The sequence below is a fragment of the Pezoporus wallicus genome, unplaced genomic scaffold (genome assembly GCF_028554395.1).
Source record: "Pezoporus wallicus isolate ANWC-B61680 ecotype Strahan unplaced genomic scaffold, APGP_CSIRO_Pwel_v1 contig_8490, whole genome shotgun sequence".
Taxonomy (NCBI): Eukaryota; Metazoa; Chordata; class Aves; order Psittaciformes; family Psittacidae; genus Pezoporus; species Pezoporus wallicus.
Window position 1 is genome coordinate 837,370 of NW_026642793.1, and position 21,701 is coordinate 859,070.

The 21,701-nt window shown below is 39.8% G+C and overlaps 1 protein-coding gene and 1 non-coding gene across 4 annotated transcripts in view; both read left to right on the plus strand.

Moving 5' to 3' along the window:
- The window catches only part of NSD2 (nuclear receptor binding SET domain protein 2), a 72,912-nt gene that overhangs the window by 47,426 nt on the left and 3,785 nt on the right, over positions 1-21,701 (plus strand). Inside the window, exons 11-20 of one of the 3 annotated variants that reach the window (XM_057432284.1) lie at positions 12,500-12,631; positions 13,621-13,744; positions 14,716-14,916; positions 15,578-15,757; positions 16,775-16,931; positions 17,651-17,856; positions 18,265-18,368; positions 18,618-18,887; positions 18,983-19,099; positions 20,939-21,080. In XM_057432284.1, the coding sequence (XP_057288267.1) occupies positions 12,500-12,631; positions 13,621-13,744; positions 14,716-14,916; positions 15,578-15,757; positions 16,775-16,931; positions 17,651-17,856; positions 18,265-18,368; positions 18,618-18,887; positions 18,983-19,099; positions 20,939-21,080 (1,633 nt within the window). Of the gene's footprint in view, positions 1-1,725; positions 1,911-12,499; positions 12,632-13,620; positions 13,914-14,715; positions 14,917-15,577; positions 15,758-16,774; positions 16,932-17,650; positions 17,857-18,264; positions 18,369-18,617; positions 18,888-18,982; positions 19,100-20,938; positions 21,081-21,701 lie in introns of those variants that run through there. The other 2 variants (XM_057432282.1, XM_057432283.1) reach the window with 2 other exon arrangements.
- On the plus strand, positions 20,666-20,796 carry LOC130611525 (small Cajal body-specific RNA 23). The gene has a single exon (XR_008975253.1). It is a non-coding gene; the product is annotated as a small Cajal body-specific RNA 23 (non-coding RNA).

Consider the following 21,701-nt stretch of genomic DNA (forward strand, 5'->3'; position numbering starts at 1 on the left):
TAAGTGTACTACATTAGTTACATTACGTAACTCAATATTGTCATGTTGCCATAGCTTTTATATTGAAGCAAGTTTCTTAATCCTCTATTTGATCTAGAAGTGGACAGTTTTCTGAGCAGAGCCCCTTTAAGCTCAAATTAGTTTACAGGCTGTTTAATTTTAAGCACTATTTCTCTGATGCAAATAGCTTCATTGCCAGTAGAGTTAAACAGGCAGTGAAGGATGTATCTCTTTGATACTTACTAATCATAGTCTTAGCTCTACATATTTGGAACTGTAATTCTTCTCAATTGACATACAATAACTGAAATGTATGTACCAGAAGTGTATTCATACAATCCATTAAACCATTCCCCAGGTCATCTACGCTATTAAAACCGATCAGCCAAAGAGTGGCAGCATGAGGGTGAAGTATGCATGCTGTTTTGCAGGTGGATTCAGAAGTGTAGTTGGTAGGATTTAGTAAAATATCCATAGACAAACAGCACCAAGCAGTTTGTATTACAAAAGCTGTAGAGAAAATACTTTCCTGCTAACACGAGAGTAGGGCTTCCAGCCATGCTAGAGACTCTTTCATCTTCCCTACCAAAACGCATGAGGTGCTTAGACACTACAATGAATGCAGTTGAAATATCAATAGGCAATATTGAATAATGTTGAATAAATGGTTTATCTTTGGGTGGGGGAAAAAAAGGTTGCATGTTAATGGCTGTATATCTTAATGTACAGGAAAAAGATTCTAACCAAAAAAATCCAGTAAATTCTCTCACCTGTACCCCAATACAAAGCAAGGCCTACAGGAAGTAATGTCCGTGGCAGCAGTCAAGAATTGTTCTTATTTTGGTCTCTCAGTAGAGAGACTCCCATCTGTTGGCCTACCAGCTTCTGCTGTTTTGGCTTTACTGCTGGGACTTGCTGTTTGTATTTGGGACCATCTCTTCAGCCGGACCAGTTTAAGAAACATACTGTCTTTTTTGCTCTAAATATGTATCTCTAAATATTACAGTCTCAGGAGAAAGATTCTTCTAGATAGTGTCTCTAAAATTATATATTTGGAAATCTTTCTCTACAAAAGGTCCATTTTTGTAGGATTTGGGGTTATGACTTAATGGTTTACGTGTAAAAAAGGATATGGTTATATGGGCTGAGGTGGAAGTTTTAAAACTTTAAAACTTTAAAACACTTTAAAACTGAGGTGGAAGTTTAAAACTTTGCTATTTAAACTATTTGCTATTTTAAAACTTTGCAGTTTTAAAAGGAATAAAACTTTGCTATTTATTCCTGCTAAATAGCAAAAGATGTGAGGAAAAATAACTTGGTGGTACACTGCTCAGAGATCACAGACTAGAAAATCAGTTTATTGATTGCAAAGGTTTAAAAGGTTTTAAAATATCAAAACAATCCAAATCAAGATAACAGAAAATATACCCAGTCAAATAGGAGATTTTTGGAGGGCTGGGTCCAGGCCAGGAGTAGATTAGTGGACTAGATCCTTAGGTGGTCTAAAGCTACACTAACTTCAACTTGTACCAAGTAAGGATTGAACCCAGTTTGTTTCCTATGATACTAGATATATTTTGCCTTTGAATAAAACAAAAATGTCAGGCATGTGTTTCTGAACTTGCTATTGATCCATTCTACAAAAAAAAAAAGGAAATACCTAAATTTGGGGTTGTGTGTGTAGCTTTAAAAGCTTTTTTTTTCTCCTTTTGTATTATTACTTAGCACTTGTCTAAATGACTAAATGTGTGTGTACCCTTAGAGCGTACATCCAGAGAGGAACCTTCGCCAGTGTTAAGGGAAAGAGTTTGAAAACCAGACACAATCATGCAATGATGAAAGCTTTGCACAGATAATAGAATAGGATGTAACTCTTCTCAACATTAAATACATTTGGTGATTAACTTTTATATTTCTGTGTTCACTATAGTACTTCTAAATGTTGAGTTAGATGCTCTCTTAACAAAGACAGGAAAGGTTCTGTATACTCCAGAAGCACATACACCTCCACATGGAATACTAAGTGGATTCTGGCCTTTGTTTCTTTTTCATCCATTTCCCCCCACACTATCTGTAGACAGCTGGTTCCAGAATGGAACCTGGATAGGACTGTTATTTGCCAAGGACTGTTGCTAGCTGCACACCTCTGAAATCTCAGTGCATTGCAACTAGGCTTTAGGAAGGCTGTGTACAGTAAGAAGGGTGCGCTCAGTTTTTTTCTTGTTTGAAAGATGCATCTTTCTTGACCTTTTAAAAAAGTACTATTTTGGATGCTTTTTGTTACTATTGGGGATATTTTTTAAACAGTGTTTATTTGAGATACTACATCATCAGCTGAGGCCAGATTTTTAATTGATAAGTTACTTTGGGTATGTAATTTACAGAGGATAGAAACGGGGTGGGGGTTCTTAAAAGCAATCATTTATAGACCTATCAGAGATTGAAATGTAGACTTTCACTCCCTTCAGTTCTTGTAAGATGGATGGGCAGATACAGGTGTTATACATGAACAATAAATTTTATACCTGTATTCAATCTTGAAATGAAATACTTATTACTTCTAGGCACTTGGTACCAGTAGTCATTTCCTCCAGTACTTCATGTCAAATATGACTCTGTTTAAAATCTAATTCCTAATGAGCAACTGGTAGGTCAGATGTGAGAAAGATACTCAACAATTTGAAGTCTGCAAAAGCTTGGAGTAGTTTTTTACTGCCTGTGTCAGACATGGTGTAACCATCCAAAAGCTCATGATGTTTGTGAGAAGAGATACAGGTGATGTGTTCTTGTTTCTTTTTTTACCTCAGCCCTTCACAGCCCAGTAATGTCATAGGTGCCCTTAGAGAGTGTAACCATTATTTTTTTACTAAATAAAAAAGGCTTTACATTACCATTACTGCTGGATTATTGGCACGCTTTGTGGGTTTGCATGAAATACATCTGCTTTAGCTTTTAAATCCATTTTTATGGGTTTTGGCTGGCTTCATTTAGGTTGGATGGATTTGTTGACAGCAGATAAGTGCCATGGTATCCTGCAGTCTCTAGGTTCTACTTCTGAACTTGACTTCTTGTCAAAGAAATGGTAACTTTTTTTCTGAGAGAGGACAAAATAAACACCATGTAACTTTCAATTCTGAGCTAGCCTGTCATTCATCGTATCCTCATGAAGTATGAGCTGACCAGCAGATGGCAGTTCAAAGAAGCTTTTAAAGAGGTTTTGACAGTGGTGTTTTTATGGGGAGTTCCTCGTGTCTTCCCTAGGGGGAATTTTTTCTATAACATCCGGTGTCAAAGCAAGCTCAGTTGCTGCTTCTAACTACAACTTATTATGTTGCCAAGGCCTAATAATGCAAGTTACAATAATGTAAACCTGAACTTTTGCCCTTTTTCTGCATATTGAGCAGTAGATTTTTTTCTTATTACTGATTTGAGGTAGATTTGGTTTATTTGCATTATTTAATGGGTATTAGCATGTATGCACAATGGAGAAAACGCCATTCTTAAAAGGTAAGATATTTGATTGAGAAGGCAGTCATGAGACATATACAGCTTGCAGTTGAAAAGTATGTCAGCTCCATTTATTGACGCAGGAGTATAGTTGTCCTACAGTACACAAGTAAACTATTTTAGGTTTAAAGGTTAAAACTGTCTTTGAGATCCTAAAAACAGGAAGGAAGAAAGCAATTAACATTATTCTAAACGAAGTACTGGCCTACAGCAAATAGATCTGAAGCTAACCTTGGAGGTTGTTAAGCGCAATCAGTGTGCTTCTAGCGTTCCATTCTACCTTGCTGGGAGAGTAATTTTCTCTTCAAAACAATACTTAAGGGTAATTTAAGATATATAGTGCCACCTTAAATCCTGTGACTTAGCAGACAGTTGTTTCCTGTGTTTGTTTCTGTATGCCTATAGATGTTTCTTGGTTTTCTTCCCTGTTTCAAAGCACCAGTGAGCAGTGAGGGGTACAGTTTTGTGGAACACTGCAAGTTATTGGACTTGTTTCTTGCTAAACCTCTGCTAAAGCCTCTAACAATTGAAATGACCTGCATCACCCACCAGATCATACGGTTTGGTTACTGTGCTTCTACTTTCACATGGAAAAAAGTTCTAGGCATGACTTTTGTTCTTTGGCAGCACGTTCTGTGTAGAAAATTAAGTTTCTTTATGTAATTATCTTCACCTTATGTATTACTTAGGCTTCAGAGTGCAGAGAATCTGTTTGCTGAATGTTTACATGATGTAGGTTTTGATTCCGCATCCCCTACCAAAGTATCATGAGTATCTGTAGGCAATTTTATCATGTTTTAAAATGTTCTCATAGTTTGAATTAACTTTCCAGGCAAATTCAGAAATGCATAATATCCTTACCTGAAACGTCTAACTCCTGCTAATAATAAAAATGAAACTTGTCCCAGGCCGTCTTTTTTGCTCTTACAGTACTGTGTACACTTGTGGCACTGCATACTTAAAGAATTTATCTAGTCTAGCAGTATGGGCCAAAATACCATTCTTCATTCAGTTCAGGAATTCTTATACTGAAATAAAGGAAATGTTAACTGTAACTCAATTGGCTCTGTCAGTTTTTCTGTCTCCGTGTGGGTGCACGATAGATTGTCTTTTGAATACAGTCTGACCTGGTGTTTGTATGTTGCTTGTTGACTTATGCTCCTTTAAGTTGTGCTTAGATTAAAACAAACCCAGCCCTGTAGCCACTGAGATATTGTTAATGAGGAAAAAAAAAGGCAGTTGGGGTTTGGCTGTGGTAAGAGTTTGCGTATCAGAACATGCGTACTCCAGCCTCTCTAGAGAAAGCTCTTGACCAGACCACTTCCTCCTGGATGATTGTGGTACAGCAGTCACTGACTCTAAAGTCATATCAAGAAGTCTGAGCTTGTAGCAGTGTCCTTAGTTTAAAGCAAAGTGGAACTTAATAGCCAACAGCATTTAGAAGTCATGGAAACATGCTTCTGAAATGCTTTTAGAAAGATGCAGTGTATCTATTAAAGATAGCAGATGACCTGAAAGAGGATGCCACTTAGCCCAGTGAGTGTCTGACAGCTCGGAAAGAGAGGCAGGTCACTCTTTGTGGGCCCTTTCTTTGATGGATCCTGCTGTGGAGGTGACTTTCTCCCACTTTTTTCTTTGGTAGGCAGTAATTTTCTGCCATGCTTTGGTTTCCTTTTATATACTCTGACCTTTAAAGTAAATATACGGAGCAGATTTTTGTTTCCATTTCATCTTCTACAGGCAGGATCATAAAACAAGAGATGCGCTCAAGTGAAATGGGGAAGAGGGAGAGTTAACTTTTTTGGCTCTGGAAAATTTTGCCCTTTAGTTGCTTTTATAACTGCTTAAGCATAATGTGACAGAAGAACACTGTCATCTTGAATATGACTAAGATCAAACTTTGTATTCTTAATGCTTAAGAAGTGCTGTTAAGTAAGGATACATGAGTAATATAAGAAGTGTTTTTATAACACTGAGTTAATAAAGTGAGTTTTCTGAGGAAGAATTACCAGGTTTTAATGGAAATGGGTAGCTGGAAGTCTGAAAAGGTGTGCCTGATGGAGTAGTAACTGGTGAAGCCCATTCCAGCGTGGGTACCATAGGTGCATAAATGTTAGAAACTTCTTCACTCAGAATTCCCAATTTTTTTTTTAAACCTTCAAGCACTGGGCAGAGAAAGCTTGTCTGAATGGGATCTAGGGGAGAAGTCCCAGTGAAGCTGGGAAGAAGTGTGAATGTTGTTCACTTTGCAATTGCTAACACACAGTGAGTAGTAGTTGAAACTTGCTTCTGCTCCATGAGGCATGAGTTTTTGCGTGAACAAATACCGATGCTCTAGTCCTTTAGGACATACTTTAGCAGGAGGTACTTCCAGGGAAGGGAAAAAAACCACACAACCACCACCCCCTCCCAACCCCCAGGATAACATTGAGCCATCAAAGATGCTTTTAGAGATCATCTTTTAGAAATGAAGACTTAATGCTAAGCCTAACACAAAAAGCACGTTTAATAACCAGATCAACAGCTAATTGAGGGCCAGCCTTGACAAGGAGAACAGTTGTATTTTTATGTTCTTAGTATGTTAAATTCTGAAATTCTCAGTTGTTTCATTTTCAGGCGTAGAGTTTTTGAACCTTTTTTTTCCTTGCAATGACAGTGCAATGGTTTTGCTGTCACTGGCATTTACTATTGGATTTTGGAGCTGTCTTAAAGAAAGTAGAAAATTTGGAATGGAAAAACAAAGCATGTTTTCCTCGGGTAGGTGAGAGGATGGAGCAAACGCCCCCATCACTGTTTCAGTTCGTCCTCACCTGCCTCTTTGAAACACGGAATCATTTGAGTTTTTAAATCCTAGGCGACCCTCCCTTGTCTCACGCATCACTTTGACTAAATGCCAGGGAAAATACGTCAGTACCTGCCTCTTTTTTTCTTTTTAAAGTGAAATCTCCACCATCCAGATGTGGAACTAACGATGCCATTTGCACAGTTCGCCCACGTGGTTCTGGAAATACGCAGGCTGAGCGTACAAACCAGCTTGTATCCTACCTTTTTTTTCCCCCCTCTATTTTTAAGCCAGGGGCAATGAAGAATTGGCTCACATTGCTGCTGGGGTGTGTGGCCGGAATCAGGTACCTGGTTGCAAAAGAAATGCTTAAAAAGTTGCAGGCTTGAACTCAACGTTTAGATGTACTGAGTGGTCTGAGAAACGTTCCCCTGTGCTAGTGCTTATCCTTTCACCTTTGCACGCTGTAACCGGTGGTGCAGTGAACTGAAACTCCATGTTGCAGCTGAGGGAAGTCTTGCAGTAGGAAAAACATTTGAGAAGTGGTTTTGTACACAGTGCTTCAGTCAGATAATCTTCTGTCCCCCTCCCCCTTCATCCTTTTAAATAGCCCAAATTAAGAATATAAACATACAAACTCACAAGATGCACATACCTGTCTCAGTTTAATTCCATTTAATATGCTAGTGTCTTAAGTCTTCTTTTAAATGTACAGTTGCACATTTCCTCCTCTTTGCTTAGCCTGCCCAGCACCCTACATCAAAAACATTCTTACTTAGTCAATGCAGTCATGAGGAGGAAACTCCAGGATTTCACAAACAGTCCTTGTATCTTTGTTCACATTTGCACGAAATGAGGAAAAGTAGTTCAGGATGCAGCATAAATGAGTAAATCTCATATTTAGTAATTAAGCAGTTGCCCAGTATTCAGTTGCAAGAGCATCTTCATTCAGTTCAGAATTAATGCTTTTATCAGCATTCTTACATAGCCTGTCTAAAAATAGGTCGATGTTTGTCTGAAAAGAATCCATTAAACACTTTGGTTAATGTGAACGGGGAATTTCAGAATATAGTTCAAAAGAAGATCAAAAATACTTTGGGGATAGAGAGTCTCGATGTGCTTATTCCTGTGCCATTGTGGGTCTGAGTAACTATTGCCAAAAAGAAAGTTGTAGTGGTATAAGAGGTATGATCAAAATACCCTGAGATGAGTAGGCCCAGTTCTTAAACTAACGATAGATTTGTATCCATGGGTAAAACTATAATAATAAAACCAAAGAATTTACAGAGATGCCAACATTTTGTCCCAGATTGACTCAGTAGAAGTGTTATTCCAATAACAAAGCTATAAAGAACTCGGAAAAATGCAGTAATGTGTCCTTACGTGTTCCCTATGAGTCTTAGGTGTGTGAGTAGTGATTAACTGATGCACATGGGAAAGGAAGGATTTGCCTTGGGAGCCTGGCGGTTAATTTGTAGCTTCTGGTATGCTGAACCTCACTGAGCCCTGGAGTAAATTCAGCCCAAAAGAAGGGCAAAGCTCATGGTTTGCTTTATAGGCCAGTTTCCCCCTTTCCCTCACTTGTGTATGCAGAGGCGCAGTTTCCGGTTGAAAGAGCTGCGTTTGATTTCTGAAATGCCACCCGGTTGCTCAGCGCTCACGCGGAGCCATGCAAGAGCCTCTGCAGGCACGTCCTCGCAAAGCAGTGTTGACGTTCAGTAATCGAGGGAAACGGGGAGGGAAGCCTGACTGATGTGCAGTGTGAAGTGTGACGGTGCTTGCGATGTTGCTAACTTCTGCAGAATCTTCTGTGTTGCAGCAGCAATAATTGCCAATAGTGGAGGTGATTACAGAATTGGGGTACGATTTCATTGCAGAAACTTGGCACTTACTGTTGATCCGAAGTGAGCAGCCTTGCCTTTTTTCCTCCTGAATTTGTACTCTTAAAAATAATACTTGGCCTTTATGAGAAATGAGAAGTGGCTCAAAATACAAACCAGAATGCAACAGCAAACCGGCAGTGGCTCCCAATTGCGAATTAACAGGCTTTGCCACTAATGTGAATGTTTGGTTACTTCGAACCTTGGCCTGACTATCAGAACAGTTAATTACACACAGTTTACTTTGCTAAGGAGATTATATTACAAAAGTAAAGACAAGACATGCTCTGGCATGATCGTAAGGGGAAGATTTACGTTTGTAAGTTAACAAAGGAGAAAGCCCCCAAAACCTATGCTGATTTTTACTTAATGCTGTGATTTGGATGCTTGTCTGTGAACTATTGTGGAAAGCTGTGTTAAACCACAGAAGCATTGTTTAATTTTAGATGTGGCCATGTTTCACATCAGCGTGAACTATGTCCAGCAATCGTCTTGTAAATCACCTTTACTTGGTGACTGTTTCAATCTAAAGGCATCTTTATTGCAAAACTCAGCTGTCCCCTTGGTGAATCAGAATCTCTTGGTGCTAGGTGCCATTTGCTTGGGCTACAAATACAGTTTTCCCAAACATCTCATGCTCTACCTGTTTTAAACCTACGTTTTAAAGTCCTTAATGAGAAACATTGGGTGAAGGTTACCTCAGCCTCTTCTACACAGGCCTGAAGGGACAGGCACCCATTTTACTTCCCTGATAGATTCCATCATCTATTCTGGAACAACTTGAGCTGAGGTCTTGAATTTTGGCTGTCTTCATAGACAGAGCTTTCCCAAAAGATGTTTATATAGAATAGGGGTTATTTGTAAAGGGAGATAGTTGGTAGAGAGTGTTTCACCTTCTGCAGGATATAAGGCGAGGGTCAAACTCTGAATTGTCCTGAAGAAATGCTTCCCTCACTTATAACAGGGAATCTGCTGATCTCTGCCTTAATTAGCCCCCTAAAATTAGCAATATAACTCAGGTGATGGTGGAGTGGATGTGAGCTGTGTACGTGGGTTACATGTAACATGGCTGTTGGATGTGCTGGCTAAACCTTCGATCATGGTAGCAGGGATCAGAGGTGTGTTCTGCAGCAGCAGCTTGCATCAGGCAGTGCAAGTGTATCACTGAGCTTCTTGTGAATGTATTGATTCTTTGGAGTTGTGACTGCCTTAAGCAGGTATCCACCAGGCTTGTCTGTGTAGTGCAAAATTGGTAGTTAATAGAGCATTTGATTTGTGAAGTGTGTGAGGCTCAGGACAGCCGCAAAGGAGAGATCTTGGAGGATACTCTCAGTCTGTTAGCCATACAGTTGATAAACTAAAGGCATTTTGTTCATGCTGTATGTGCTGGTATTCATGGTTGAAATCCAGCATTAATCTGTAGGCGGGTGTAAATTGCCAAGTTTTATCTTGAATGGGCTGATAAAATTTGGCTTTTGTGGTTGCATTTGTGGTGCAGAGTTTGATTCTTGCCAGCACTGCTCCTTTTTAGCTCGATAACCATTCAATTTAAATGAAGGGCTGGTGCATTCATTCTGGGGCAGTGAAATCTCGGTTCTGTAGGAAAATGGCTGTCTACCTGTGGTTCACAAATGGCTCTCTACCTATGATTCACAAATGGCTGGGCTTTTGTGACCTGTGTCTAGGGGGGGGTTGAAAAGCTGTCATCCGCCATAGGGGTTACCTTATCCTATAGAGGTCTGCATCCTTCTTTTGAACATTTTACAAGTGTCTAAAGCAAAGCAAAGCGAGGGACCCATTGCTTTGAAACAAACATCATTCTGTTGTGGCTTTATTTGTCCCTGGATATGTTCTGTTTCTCTGCTCTGCCTTCAGAAGTAGTGAGCTGGGGGAAGAGGAGTGCTTCCCTCAAGGGCAAGACTGTAGCTTTTGCTGCTAGAAAGAAGGCTGTCTTAAGTCTTAAGGTATGCTGCACAAATGGGTTTTCTTCGGGCTTTACATGTACTTTGTGGTGTGGGGAAAAGATGGGAGATAACCACAGTGTCAAGTTAACATAAGACTGCTTAGTTTACAATATAGAGCCCTTTTTTTTATATAGTAGAAAAGCTACTTTAAGTAGAGCAGCCATAAAGACCTAAGGCCTTCCAGCTTATGTTTTCGGTTTGGCGGTTTTCACTGTGGCTTTTTTCTTTCCTAAACATGACTAATTTTGGCTAGTTGGAACAGGAACATAATGACGTGCTAATTAATGCTTCTGTGGGAATGGTTTAAACAGAAATAAGCATGTGTGGAAGTTTACTTCAACGGCAAGGGAAAAGGGGGTTGTGTTTTTGCCGCACTCCCACGCTACCTTTCTTCATCTGCCTTTCCCAGCAAGAAGGGGCTGCTCTTGGCCACGCGCTCAGGTTGCATTTGCAGTTTACTGTTTCGCAGCTCCTTCCAGGGGACAGAGATTTCCTGGTGCCTGAACAAAGCAATGACTTAACATGCAGTCTCTGTTAACTGCTTCTAAAGCTCTAAATCTCCAAATCACTGCAATTGTAGAAATATTCATAGGTGATGTGTAGGTATGAGTTGCTTTGCTAGTGTGCATTTGCACAGAGAAAATGCATTTACGCCCTTCCAAGTAATCTGAGGCGGGGGGGGAAACCCCAACCGTCACTGTGATATAATTCACAAAGTATTTTCAGGCATGGTCAAGGAAAGCAGATGTTAAAAGGAGGAATGCGAGTTAGCTGGCAGCAACAGTGAGAAGTAATCGCTCAAAACCAGTGTTTCTAAAGGGATTTTGTGAAGACTAATGCCAGGCCTGGTTCGGGTTTACATTTTTTCTCTCTGATTTCAAAATAAATCACTTCTAATAAATGTTCACATTAAAGGAGATTGGCTGATAGGGGGATTGAGTCTAGCTGTCTCTATTTGTAAGCTGGGCTGTTCTTGATAAAGTACATTCTGCTGTTGATAAATATGAGATCATATGTCTGAAAACAGAGCAAATTCTTCATATAAACCGGGGTGTCTGTATCCTGACGAACAGCTATTGCCAGAAGGAGCTCTTGAGTTCCACTGCAGTTTACAAGGACTTTTAGGGCTGTATTGAAAAGACTTAGGGAGTTCCTTATGCAGCAGAACAGATGCGCTGAAGAGTAGCATGTTGGTTTGCTTTTGATATGGTACTTAGCCTTCTAATGGGCTGTTGCCTCCAGTTCTCATGCCTGATTTTTCAAGAGCCTTTTTGAAGTACAGCTGAGGTTTAGAGAAAACGCACCAAAATTCTGTTGATGCTGAGAAAAGTTCCTCTGGGTGAAAATTAGAGGGTTCTGACTTACTAAAAAGGATTGAAACAGGCTTCATTGCAGCATGCTTCCATAGGAGGAAAATGTTTGCTTTCAGAGGGCTTTTAATATAGTTGAAATACTTGGAGTAAAGCAGCATCTACTGTGAGTTGCAGTAAGACAACTCAAAAGGGACCTGAGGCAGTATCTTTGTTGGTCTGTGTGAATGAATAACCATTAGAACAAGCTTGAAGAGAAGTGACAGGTTTCTTGTGCAATTCCTAATTGTGATGCTCTCTTGGAGAATGCCCTTAGTAGAACACAACTCAGTGAGTACTGTCTGAGGGCAGCAATATGAGATTCTGCATCTTCTGGGGTAATCTGAGATAAGACAAATGACTCAGTTGTCCATCCCCTCCCTAAATTCTATTGAACTGGAAACTGACCTATAGTTTCTTTTAAATATGTTACTTGGGTTGTTTGGGGTATTTTAACGTAAATCCATTACAGGGCTATATCTTTTATGGTATTTTGAATTCATTGTTGGCTGTAATGCTCCTTAAGCATGTTCAGGCAGCCACTTCTTTCTTTCTTCCTTCTTTCTATATACTGTTCCCATTTTATTGGGGATTATTTGGGTCAGAGACTTTCATACGCAGCTTGAAGTTTACCAAGTTTCTTTCTAAAATTAACTGCTACTCTCATAAAACATGTATGCAAACTTTAATCAAGGGGGTTGAAGATATCCCTGTGGTACTGGCTAACAGCTAACTGTATTACAGAACTGACTATAAATAAACTGCCGTATTAAAAGGTTTTGGTGTTTTGTTTTGGCTGCTTTTCAGTTGCTGAGGATGGTGGTTACAGTTGTGACTTCCACAAATGCATACTCTGGTTTTAATCAAGCTGTTTTTAAAGGTGGGGGAAACGAAACCCAAAGAGTGTGCCTGAATCTGTTAGTGTGAGTTGCAGGGTGCTTGCTTCCTTCAGTTGATGTTCTGTACAGAATTGACCCTACATGGCTGCTTTCTCTAACACGTATGTTTAATCTTCAGATCTCGGATGGCCAAGGAGACGAGCGCTCAGAGTCTCCCTATGAAAGTGCTGATGAAACTCAGACTGAAGTGTCTATATCATCCAAAAAATCTGAGCGAGGAGCAGGAACAAAAAAAGAATATGTGTGTCAGGTGAGAGATGTCAGCTGGGGCAGCGATGTTTCCTGAGGCTCCCTAGAAGAGGGCTTTTGAAATATGAAAATGACAATATCAGGCCAGAAACAGGTTTATCGTGTGTGTCTGAGATGTCTGTTAGCCATGAGGGTGCTATGCCAGTAATTGGAATTCTTCATTCCTAATTATTTCTTTTCCTTGACCTCCAATACGTGACTTTTCCTTTCTGCTTGGCTTTCCACATCTCTAAGATAAGCGTAATGTGGACCTCAGAGTAAGTGCGTGAGTGTTGCCAGGTAACTAGTTAAATGACTGAGAAGAGCTGCTTGCTTCTCTGTTAATAAAGAGGAGGAAGTAAAGCCCATTGGGTCCTGTGCTTCTGTGTGCAGCAAAGATTGCAGCCCTGCATTGCTAGCAGCATGCGTGTGATGTGTTAACTGAAAGCAAAAAGCTCTCTCAGACTATTCTAGAAGAGTTCTTGGGTTGTGAAATGATAACACAATACAAATGGACAGATCAAGTTTGTTTCCACGAGACCAGGCACGCAGCTGTATTTTCATGTCTTGTAGCGGTGATGAGGTTATATCTATTTTTAAATGTTGGCTAATCCCTTAAGTTCTGCCAGCATTGTTGTTCAGTTCGTTTTTAGTTGTGCTTGTGTCATTGCTACCCACTCGGACATAGAAGTGTCATTGTGCCACCTAGATTAATTTCCTTTTGCCGAGGAAAAGGGAAATAAGGAAGCCTTTTAACCCTACTCAGGTGCATCAGTGTGCTCAGGAAAGCTTCTTAAAGCTCTGTTTCTTTTCCTTTTTTCTGTCAGTTTGTATTTACTCCTGAACTGTGGTTCTATGAGTGATATTTCTAGCAGTTTTAATGACTCCATTATTTGATTTCAACAACGGGAAAAGAGATTTTGAGGAGCAATATATGGAAAGGAATAAAGAAAACAGTTTTTTCCACATGTGAACTTTTCTTTAACATTCAATGCCTTTGTGTTGTAAAAGCTGTGTGAAAAAACAGGTGATCTCCTACTGTGTGAAGGACTTTGCTATCGAGCTTTTCATGTGAGCTGCCTTGGGCTCTCTGGAAGACCAGCAGGAAAATTCATATGTAGTGAATGTACATCAGGCAAGTCTGTCCCTTTCTATTAATATAAAAAAAAAAAGTTGTAGTTTCCCCATACATTGTTCTAGGAAATCCTCCTGTACACAGTATGTATCCTGGGAGAAACCATACTTACCTTTGGTGCCTGACAGGGTGGGAGTTCATACAGTACCACTGAGTGTGCCGTGGTTTAGAAAGCTCACACAGTGTTTTCGGGGAGAACCTCTTGCAACTTGGCTGATGTGGTCTGAATTCCATTGCCTTAATAACTGCAAAATAGTTGCTCTCTGAGTGCAATTACAGATGAGATTTATAAAGTCTGTCACAAAGGCTTAAGAAATCCTAGGAAAAAAAGCAGCAGGTGAAATGCTTTAAGCCCTTTTTCAGTCCTTTGTGTCTATACCAATCTTTTGCTTTTCCTATTAAAAGACTACTTTATTGCTATTAATTTCATCTGCTTTTAATCCTATAATAACTGCTTGAAAGTTCTTAATCATAAAACTTATGTAAAAGATTTGCGTTCTTGCTCATAAGCTCATCTCAGTACATGCAGTGAACCTTGCTGGAGCAAGGCTGCTTCAAAATAAAGCTGTTCCAAGTGGTGCAGAGAGATTAGAGGATGCTTGTCCTTGGTTTGTGGACCCACTTCAAATTTCAGAGGCTCACAGACAGCCCATTATCCTGGTTCATTGGTTTAATAAGAAAAATGACAAAAAATAGAGTCTTACTCATGTACCGAGGCTTATAAATAAGAATGTAAAAGCAGGTTGGTGAGGCTTTGGGCATTGTGCTCGTGTTAACTGCAGTGGGTTTGCATTGTGACTTTATCTGAGCAGATGAGTATTTAACACTGAAGAGTTAAATGGGTTGCTGCATCAAAGAATAGAATTTGAGTTTGTTTAAAAACAAAACCCTTCCTCATGCATAACCAAACCAACAGAAGCAGTTTGAATTCACGTTTGGGTGACAGATCTTTTCCTTACTTTTGCCACTAGGTGTGCATACGTGTTTTGTGTGCAAGGAGAGAAAGGCAGATGTGAAACGCTGTGTCGTGTCTCACTGCGGGAAATTCTACCATGAAGCCTGTGTGAAAAAATTCCATCTCACTGTGTTTGAGAACAGGGGGTTTCGATGCCCTCTCCACAGCTGCCTGAGTTGTCATGTTAGTAACCCCTCACATCCACGGATTTCAAAAGGTAGTTTCATTTTACATTTGGATGACTGATGAATTAAGTCTGTTTGTGGTATGTTAAGGTAAGGAAGCTGGCCATTTAATAGCTGCTGCCTGCAGGTTTTCAGGCATGGACTGGTGACTGATTCCAAATTCCTTTAAAAATAAGGATTGAATACATTTTAGTCAAACATTAGCATTTACCTTGTGTTCTATTTATTTAACTAGCTTTCTATTTGCTATATTTAACCATGGTAAGAGAATGAAACCTAGAATGCCTAGATGATGAGGAGAGACAGGCTGAGCAGAGCAAGGGCAGGACCTGTGAACGTGCAAATCCTGCAGCAGGGCTCGCTGGATGTGGAGGTGTTTGATCCTGTGCATATTTTTAGCTTTGGGCAACATCTGTAGACAGGATTGCATGAGGAAAGCTTGCCTACCCTGCTGTGCGTAGTTAAAACCTGCACATTTAAATACCATAATGCTTTAAACTCAGTCTAGGGTTCTTTAAAAGCTGTTGTTAATTCAGTACTGTTGCTAAATGCAAATGTGCAAACTCTGAAAGCATAGCGGATATTTTTTTGTGTGTTTGTATGTAGCCTACCTGAGGCAGTACTACCGTGTTTTAGCTCAACTAAGAAATCAGTTTTGTTCCAAAATAATATGGCAGTGTTCTGCTTTGCTAGGAAAGATGATGCGTTGTGTTCGCTGTCCTGTCGCATACCATGCTGGAGACGTTTGCGTTGCTGCGGGATGTGCAGTCATCGCTTCCAACAGCATTGTTTGTACGAATCATTTCACTGCCATGAAAGGAAAAAGTCATCACGCGCATGTCAATGTGAGCTGGTGCTTTGTGTGTTCAAAAGGTAAACTGATGGAAAACTCCTTCACAAATGCAGCAGCAAAATGATTTATCCTTCAGTTTAAATGCTATTGTACTGATCTGTTTATAGAGAATTATTAGCAATCTCTTTCTTTAGAGATCTGTGAGGTATTGAAATAGCTTCAGGTCAGCTTGTGCTGCTTCAAGTTTTTGAGTATCCCTTTTTTGCAGATATAATTTATTAAGGAATGTTTTCACTTGGACTTTGTCCAGCAACCAGAAGCCAATTTAATTCTTTACCAGAGACACTTAATGAGTAGTATTTCTTTGTTCTTTCCCCCCGTGTTCAATGTACTGAAGCTTTTTGTGTTTCTTTATTGCTAATACGTAATATTAAAACTAAATAATTTAAGAGTTGCTTTTAGTTTAGCAGCAGACAGCAAATTGAATCAGTATTTGTTGGTGCTGGGAGTGCCACTAATTAAGGGTGGTTTGGTTTATGTCTAGCAATAAATCTGTTTCTTACTGAGCCCCACAAAATGCACAGTGCTGATTAAACTGTGGCAGTGGAAGTTAACCTGATTTGTTAACAAATTAACATGCAGCATAGCAGCTTTTAAGCTGCAGCTAACTTTGCACTTGATAATTCATGGAGCAAACTAAGAACCTCATTCCCTCTTTCTCCCCCCCCCCCCCAAAGAAAAGCATAACAAAATCTCTTGGTAACATTTTGCATACAGTGAAATATTAATATATATTAAACTGTTAAGCATATTTTAGCCATTAAAGTAAAACAAAGTAATTACAATTTGTGGTGCATTATTCTGGCTTTTTTATTGCTAGCTTGCTTGTTATTTTGTATGCATTACTAATCCAAGTCTGCCAGGCATTCAAATTAGTAAGGACCTTTTGGGGTTTGTACATAACTAAAGGTTTCATCTTTGTTGCGAGCCAGCATGGTTTAACCATTTATTTTCTAACTGAACCTATTGCACTGCTTTAAACCTGGTTTTACCTTTGTCTCTATGTGTTGCAATCTTTGTTTTTCCTCGCTCTAAAGGAGGAAGATTGTTGTGCTGCGAGTCGTGTCCCGCAGCCTTTCACCCAGACTGCTTAAACATCGAAATGCCGGATGGGAGCTGGTACTGCAATGACTGCAGGGCAGGGAAGAAGCTCCATTTCCAGGATATTATTTGGGTTAAACTGGGAAATTACAGGTCTGACGAACAGATTTATTTTGTGTTACAGTACTGGCATGTCTAATTAAGGAGCATACAGTTGGTTGTTTCTGTAGGGCAGCTTTGCTGCACACGGATTTCTCATTCCTCCTTAAGCTAGAGACCCCATCTCCTTGCAATCTTCAAGTCGTACTGTTGCTCTCAACCAAAGCATTGCCCATACAGGACTGCTTGTAGTCTTCTGACATCTGCTTCCAGTGTATGAGTCTTCAACCCCTTTTGTTTCAGAGGTCTCTTCAAATAATGAAGCTGGTATAACTTGTCATTGGCTAAATTACTACCTTGCAGGCTGGGAGATAAGTCACTCAGGTTGTCAGTGTTTCACACTTCGCTGAGATCTGAGTGAGATAGAGGTGGGTGGGGTTTATCCTAGGAAGCATTAATAGCTATTATCAGCTGTCTCTTGATCTTTGATGATTACAGTGATTACAGGCCTGTTAAAGATGATGTTTTTGTTAACCAGATGCAGGGAGCTTTATGTGTATGCTCAACTTGCAGGCGATGGAAGTCCCACAGTTTTAAGTGTTGGGCTTTCCTGCTCTAGACCTGTCTTACTGGGGGGAGGAAGAGATTTTAATCCTCTTGGATCTCGGAAAAAATGATCAGTTGCTGCTGCTCAGGGTGATTTGGTTAAACTGTCTCTTGCAGAAAGAGCTTGACTAAAATGCTGTATTGTTTTATTTGTACTTCTGTGCTAGATGGTGGCCGGCAGAAGTTTGCCATCCGAAAAACGTTCCCCCAAATATCCAGAAAATGAAGCATGAAATCGGAGAATTTCCTGTGTTTTTCTTTGGTTCTAAGGATTACTACTGGACACACCAAGCACGGGTGTTCCCTTATATGGAGGGAGACCGAGGGAGTAGATACCAGGGGATCAAAGGGATTGGAAAAGTCTTCAAAAATGGTACATAGCTGAAGTTAACAAGAGTGATCTGGTGATAACGCGTGCTTTGCTTTCTCTACACATAGCCTTGGGCCTGGTTTTGTACATTTGTTTTACAATATTAGATCAAAACAATGGTTTTGGTGTCCTGGGCAGCAGTCACTGGTACTAATTTTGAATAAAAGCACTATTTGCATGGCTTGTAAAAGACTAGCATCTAATTGGAATGATTTCTGATGATTTTTTACTTTCCGTAAAGGAAATGATGAGTGTAACTGGGAGGCAGAAAGAATTGATACCTGTTAAGAACATTAACACTCCAGAACCATTGTTTGCAAGAAAACTGAATGATAGGATGAGGAAGAAAAGGGTGATTCTCTAACACACACGGGAATGAGCCTTTTCTGATGATACAACAATCTGTTCTAGCTTTGCAAGAAGCCGAAGCTCGATTTCGAGAAATAAAGCTACAGCGAGAAGCCAAAGAAACCCAAGAAAGTGAACGTAAACCTCCACCATACAAGCATATTAAGGTAAAGTTTGAGGAAATTACCCTGGACACTGAAAGGTCTAAGGCAGCACTGGAGAGGAAGAGCTGGATGGTGAGGTGGGGAGGAGAGGTGGTAATGATGTGCTGGCAATTGTGTTTTCACAGCCAGGAGATGATGGAAGTTTGCTTCCATTGGAACATCATTGCAGAAATTAGTAACCACTATAATAACTCTTGCAGTAAATTCCAATGTTTTTAAGTGATGTTTGAACTATTTTAATGTATTATTCAGGTGAATAAACCTTGTGGTAAAGTGCAGATATATACTGCTGATATTTCTGAGATTCCCAAGTGCAACTGCAAACCCACAGATGAAAACCCGTGTGGCTTCGATTCCGAGTGCCTAAATCGGATGCTGATGTACGAATGCCATCCACAAGTTTGTCCAGCGGGAGAACGGTGCCAAAACCAGTGCTTTACAAAGCGACAGTACCCAGAGACAAAGATCATCAAAACCGATGGGAAAGGCTGGGGTCTGGTTGCCAAGAGGGACATCAAAAAGGTATGAATTGTTCCTGAGGAGCAGGGAACTGGGGACTCGGGGTGTTGTTTGTGGGTTTGGTATATACTTTACTAGTGATACCTGGTATCTTTCAGGGAGAGTTTGTGAATGAGTATGTTGGTGAGCTGATTGATGAAGAGGAATGTATGGCAAGAATCAAATATGCACATGAAAATGATATTACCCACTTCTATATGCTTACTATCGATAAGGTAGAGTATTTTACATTTTTCCAGTATTTATTTGTAACATTATTTTCATTCCTTTTCCTTCTATTGATCACCTTGATACAGTGCGCTGCTCCTTTTGATGTTCCACACTTTCATATATTCCTGTTGTTGTATCTTCTGTGCCTGCTTGCTCCATTCTTCATATATATATATAAAAATATGTGCATATATGCATATATATGTGTATTTATTTTAGAGAGATATATATATAATGCATCTCATTAGTTCTAACTGCATAATGTAATAAAGTATATATTAAGGTCTATAACTGTGCTTTGTTGCTTGCCATCAAGTACAATGGAAGTATTTATCTGCCTAGTCTTGAAGTATGATGCTTTGGGAAATAGCGATTATAGAGTTGGATGAATTATTATTAGCAGTCCTTTTAATAACATCTCAACAACAGCAGAAATTCTCACTGCAGAGTAGTGTGGAACGTAGTTGTGAGGCTGTGTCCTATACTGAGCATTTAATGTTTTTCACAACTCTCTGTCCTTTTGTCTATAGCAAAACCAGCCTTGTGCTTCAGTGCATACTCTGTTCAGAAAGCACTGTCTGCCTTAGTAGCCAGCCAGCACTCCACAAATTGATTCTGCAGCAAATTAATCCAGCAGATGGATTAACACAGCACGTTAATCCCACTCTGTAGTTTTCTGTGCATGCCTCTGAGAATTTTGTTCCTGGAAGTAGGGGTATAGATTATATATATGCGGGAGGTATTGTGTGTGTGTGTGTATATATATTATATTGCTTAAGTACCAAACAGATACCTAGGAGAAAAACCAAAGCTGTCTGTCAGTCCGGCGTGTTCTTTCACTCCTAATCACCTTTCTTTTGCTGAGACTGTGCTGTTCTGTGTTTCCACAGCTACTGTTCTCATTAGTCCTGTTAACAGAGGAGTCCCTGCACAGCAGTTATCACCTCAGAATGATGAACCCATGTTTCTCTGAACACATAAGTTTCTCGCCCCTCTACTAAACTGACATACAACATCAGTACATTAAAAAGCTGAACTGAACATGTATTTGACTCATACTGTAGTTAATAAATGCTCAGCGTGGTTCTATCTTGCAGAAATAACCCATGCACATGCACTTAGAGTCTATGTGTGTGTAGTCTTCACAATCATACATGTGCACTCTAATGAAAATTAGTTAAAAGGGAAGTTAATAGTATTTCATAAATAAACAAAGCTTTCTTAATCAGCTCTTCAAAGAAACACAGTTCTGGCTATTTCATGACTCTATTTTGTTAATGTCTGATACGTTTGGTGGAGATAGAAACTAAAAGGTAATTTTATGTAGGGATAGGATTTTTGTTTAGTTTATCAAGAGCTTGGTTTTGCTTGAACTAGGCTTATTGGGGAAAGAAAGCTGTTGGGAAACTGGTAATCTCTGCAGGTAATCCCCCAGTGACTTGGTAAATACCACAAAATTAAGTGTTTGTAAATGCATCACAGCTTGGTGAATGCAGAGTTAAAGGTTAAATGGACTGAGTGTGAGTTTTGAGGCTTTCTGGAGGGAGGGGTTCTCTAACATCACCACCACAGTGCTCACGAGAACACTTATCCTGCCATGTGGCTGCGATGGGTTTTGGGAAGATGTGAGCTAGAGCATGGGTATTGCTTTGGGAGTGTCACATTCCAGGCCACATGAGACACTACAGTTTTCAATACAACATGTACCATCAGTTTGTTTGTGTGCTTCTGGGGAGCAGAAGCTGTTTTGATTGTCTGTTTTGAATGCGACTACTGAAATAATTAATGGATTTTTACTTTGTGAAGAGAAAAATCACTCGTTCTGTTGCTGGTTTGATCTCCAGGACCGGATTATTGATGCTGGCCCTAAAGGAAACTATTCTCGGTTTATGAATCACAGCTGCCAACCAAATTGTGAAACTCTCAAATGGACAGTAAATGGAGACACTCGTGTTGGCCTGTTTGCTGTGTGTGATATTCCTGCAGGTACGTCAGCATATGTTGGGTTTGGTTTAATTCCCCAAGTTAAACCTTTTGCACTGTTATGAGCAGGATGGTCATGGTTTAACTGGTTCAGTGCAAATAGTTTTGTAGTGAACTCAGCACATGGAAGAGATGCTTTGTGATCTGCCTTTTACTTTAATGTTTCTTGTTAGAGAGTGCTATGGCTGCTTCTTGTTGCTTGCTTCCTAGGGAACAGCAAGGAGACCCTAGTTAGTACCCTTGCATTCACTTTGTGGTGTAGACCATAGGTTTTGTTTTGGAGATCTTGGACAGTACTTGTGCATCTTTTCAAATGAAGATAATAAGCTGAAGGAGTGGATGAATGAGGCTGCTTAAAAGTATATATGTTTGGTTTCTGTACACACATACGTGTATCTTCTATCTAGAGCTTTATCTAGCTGTTAGCTATTTAGCTATATATAACCTCTGTGTGTGTAGACCAGACACACAGTTTTGTTACGTCAAACCCATTTATTTTAATATGTGATTGCATAAGACATGCTGTACTGGCATGTAGTTAATCATTGTCAGTGCTTATGAGCAATAGAGAGGAAGAAATCCCATGGTAGTAGACCAGCAGCTAATGAAACAGTTAATGAAACC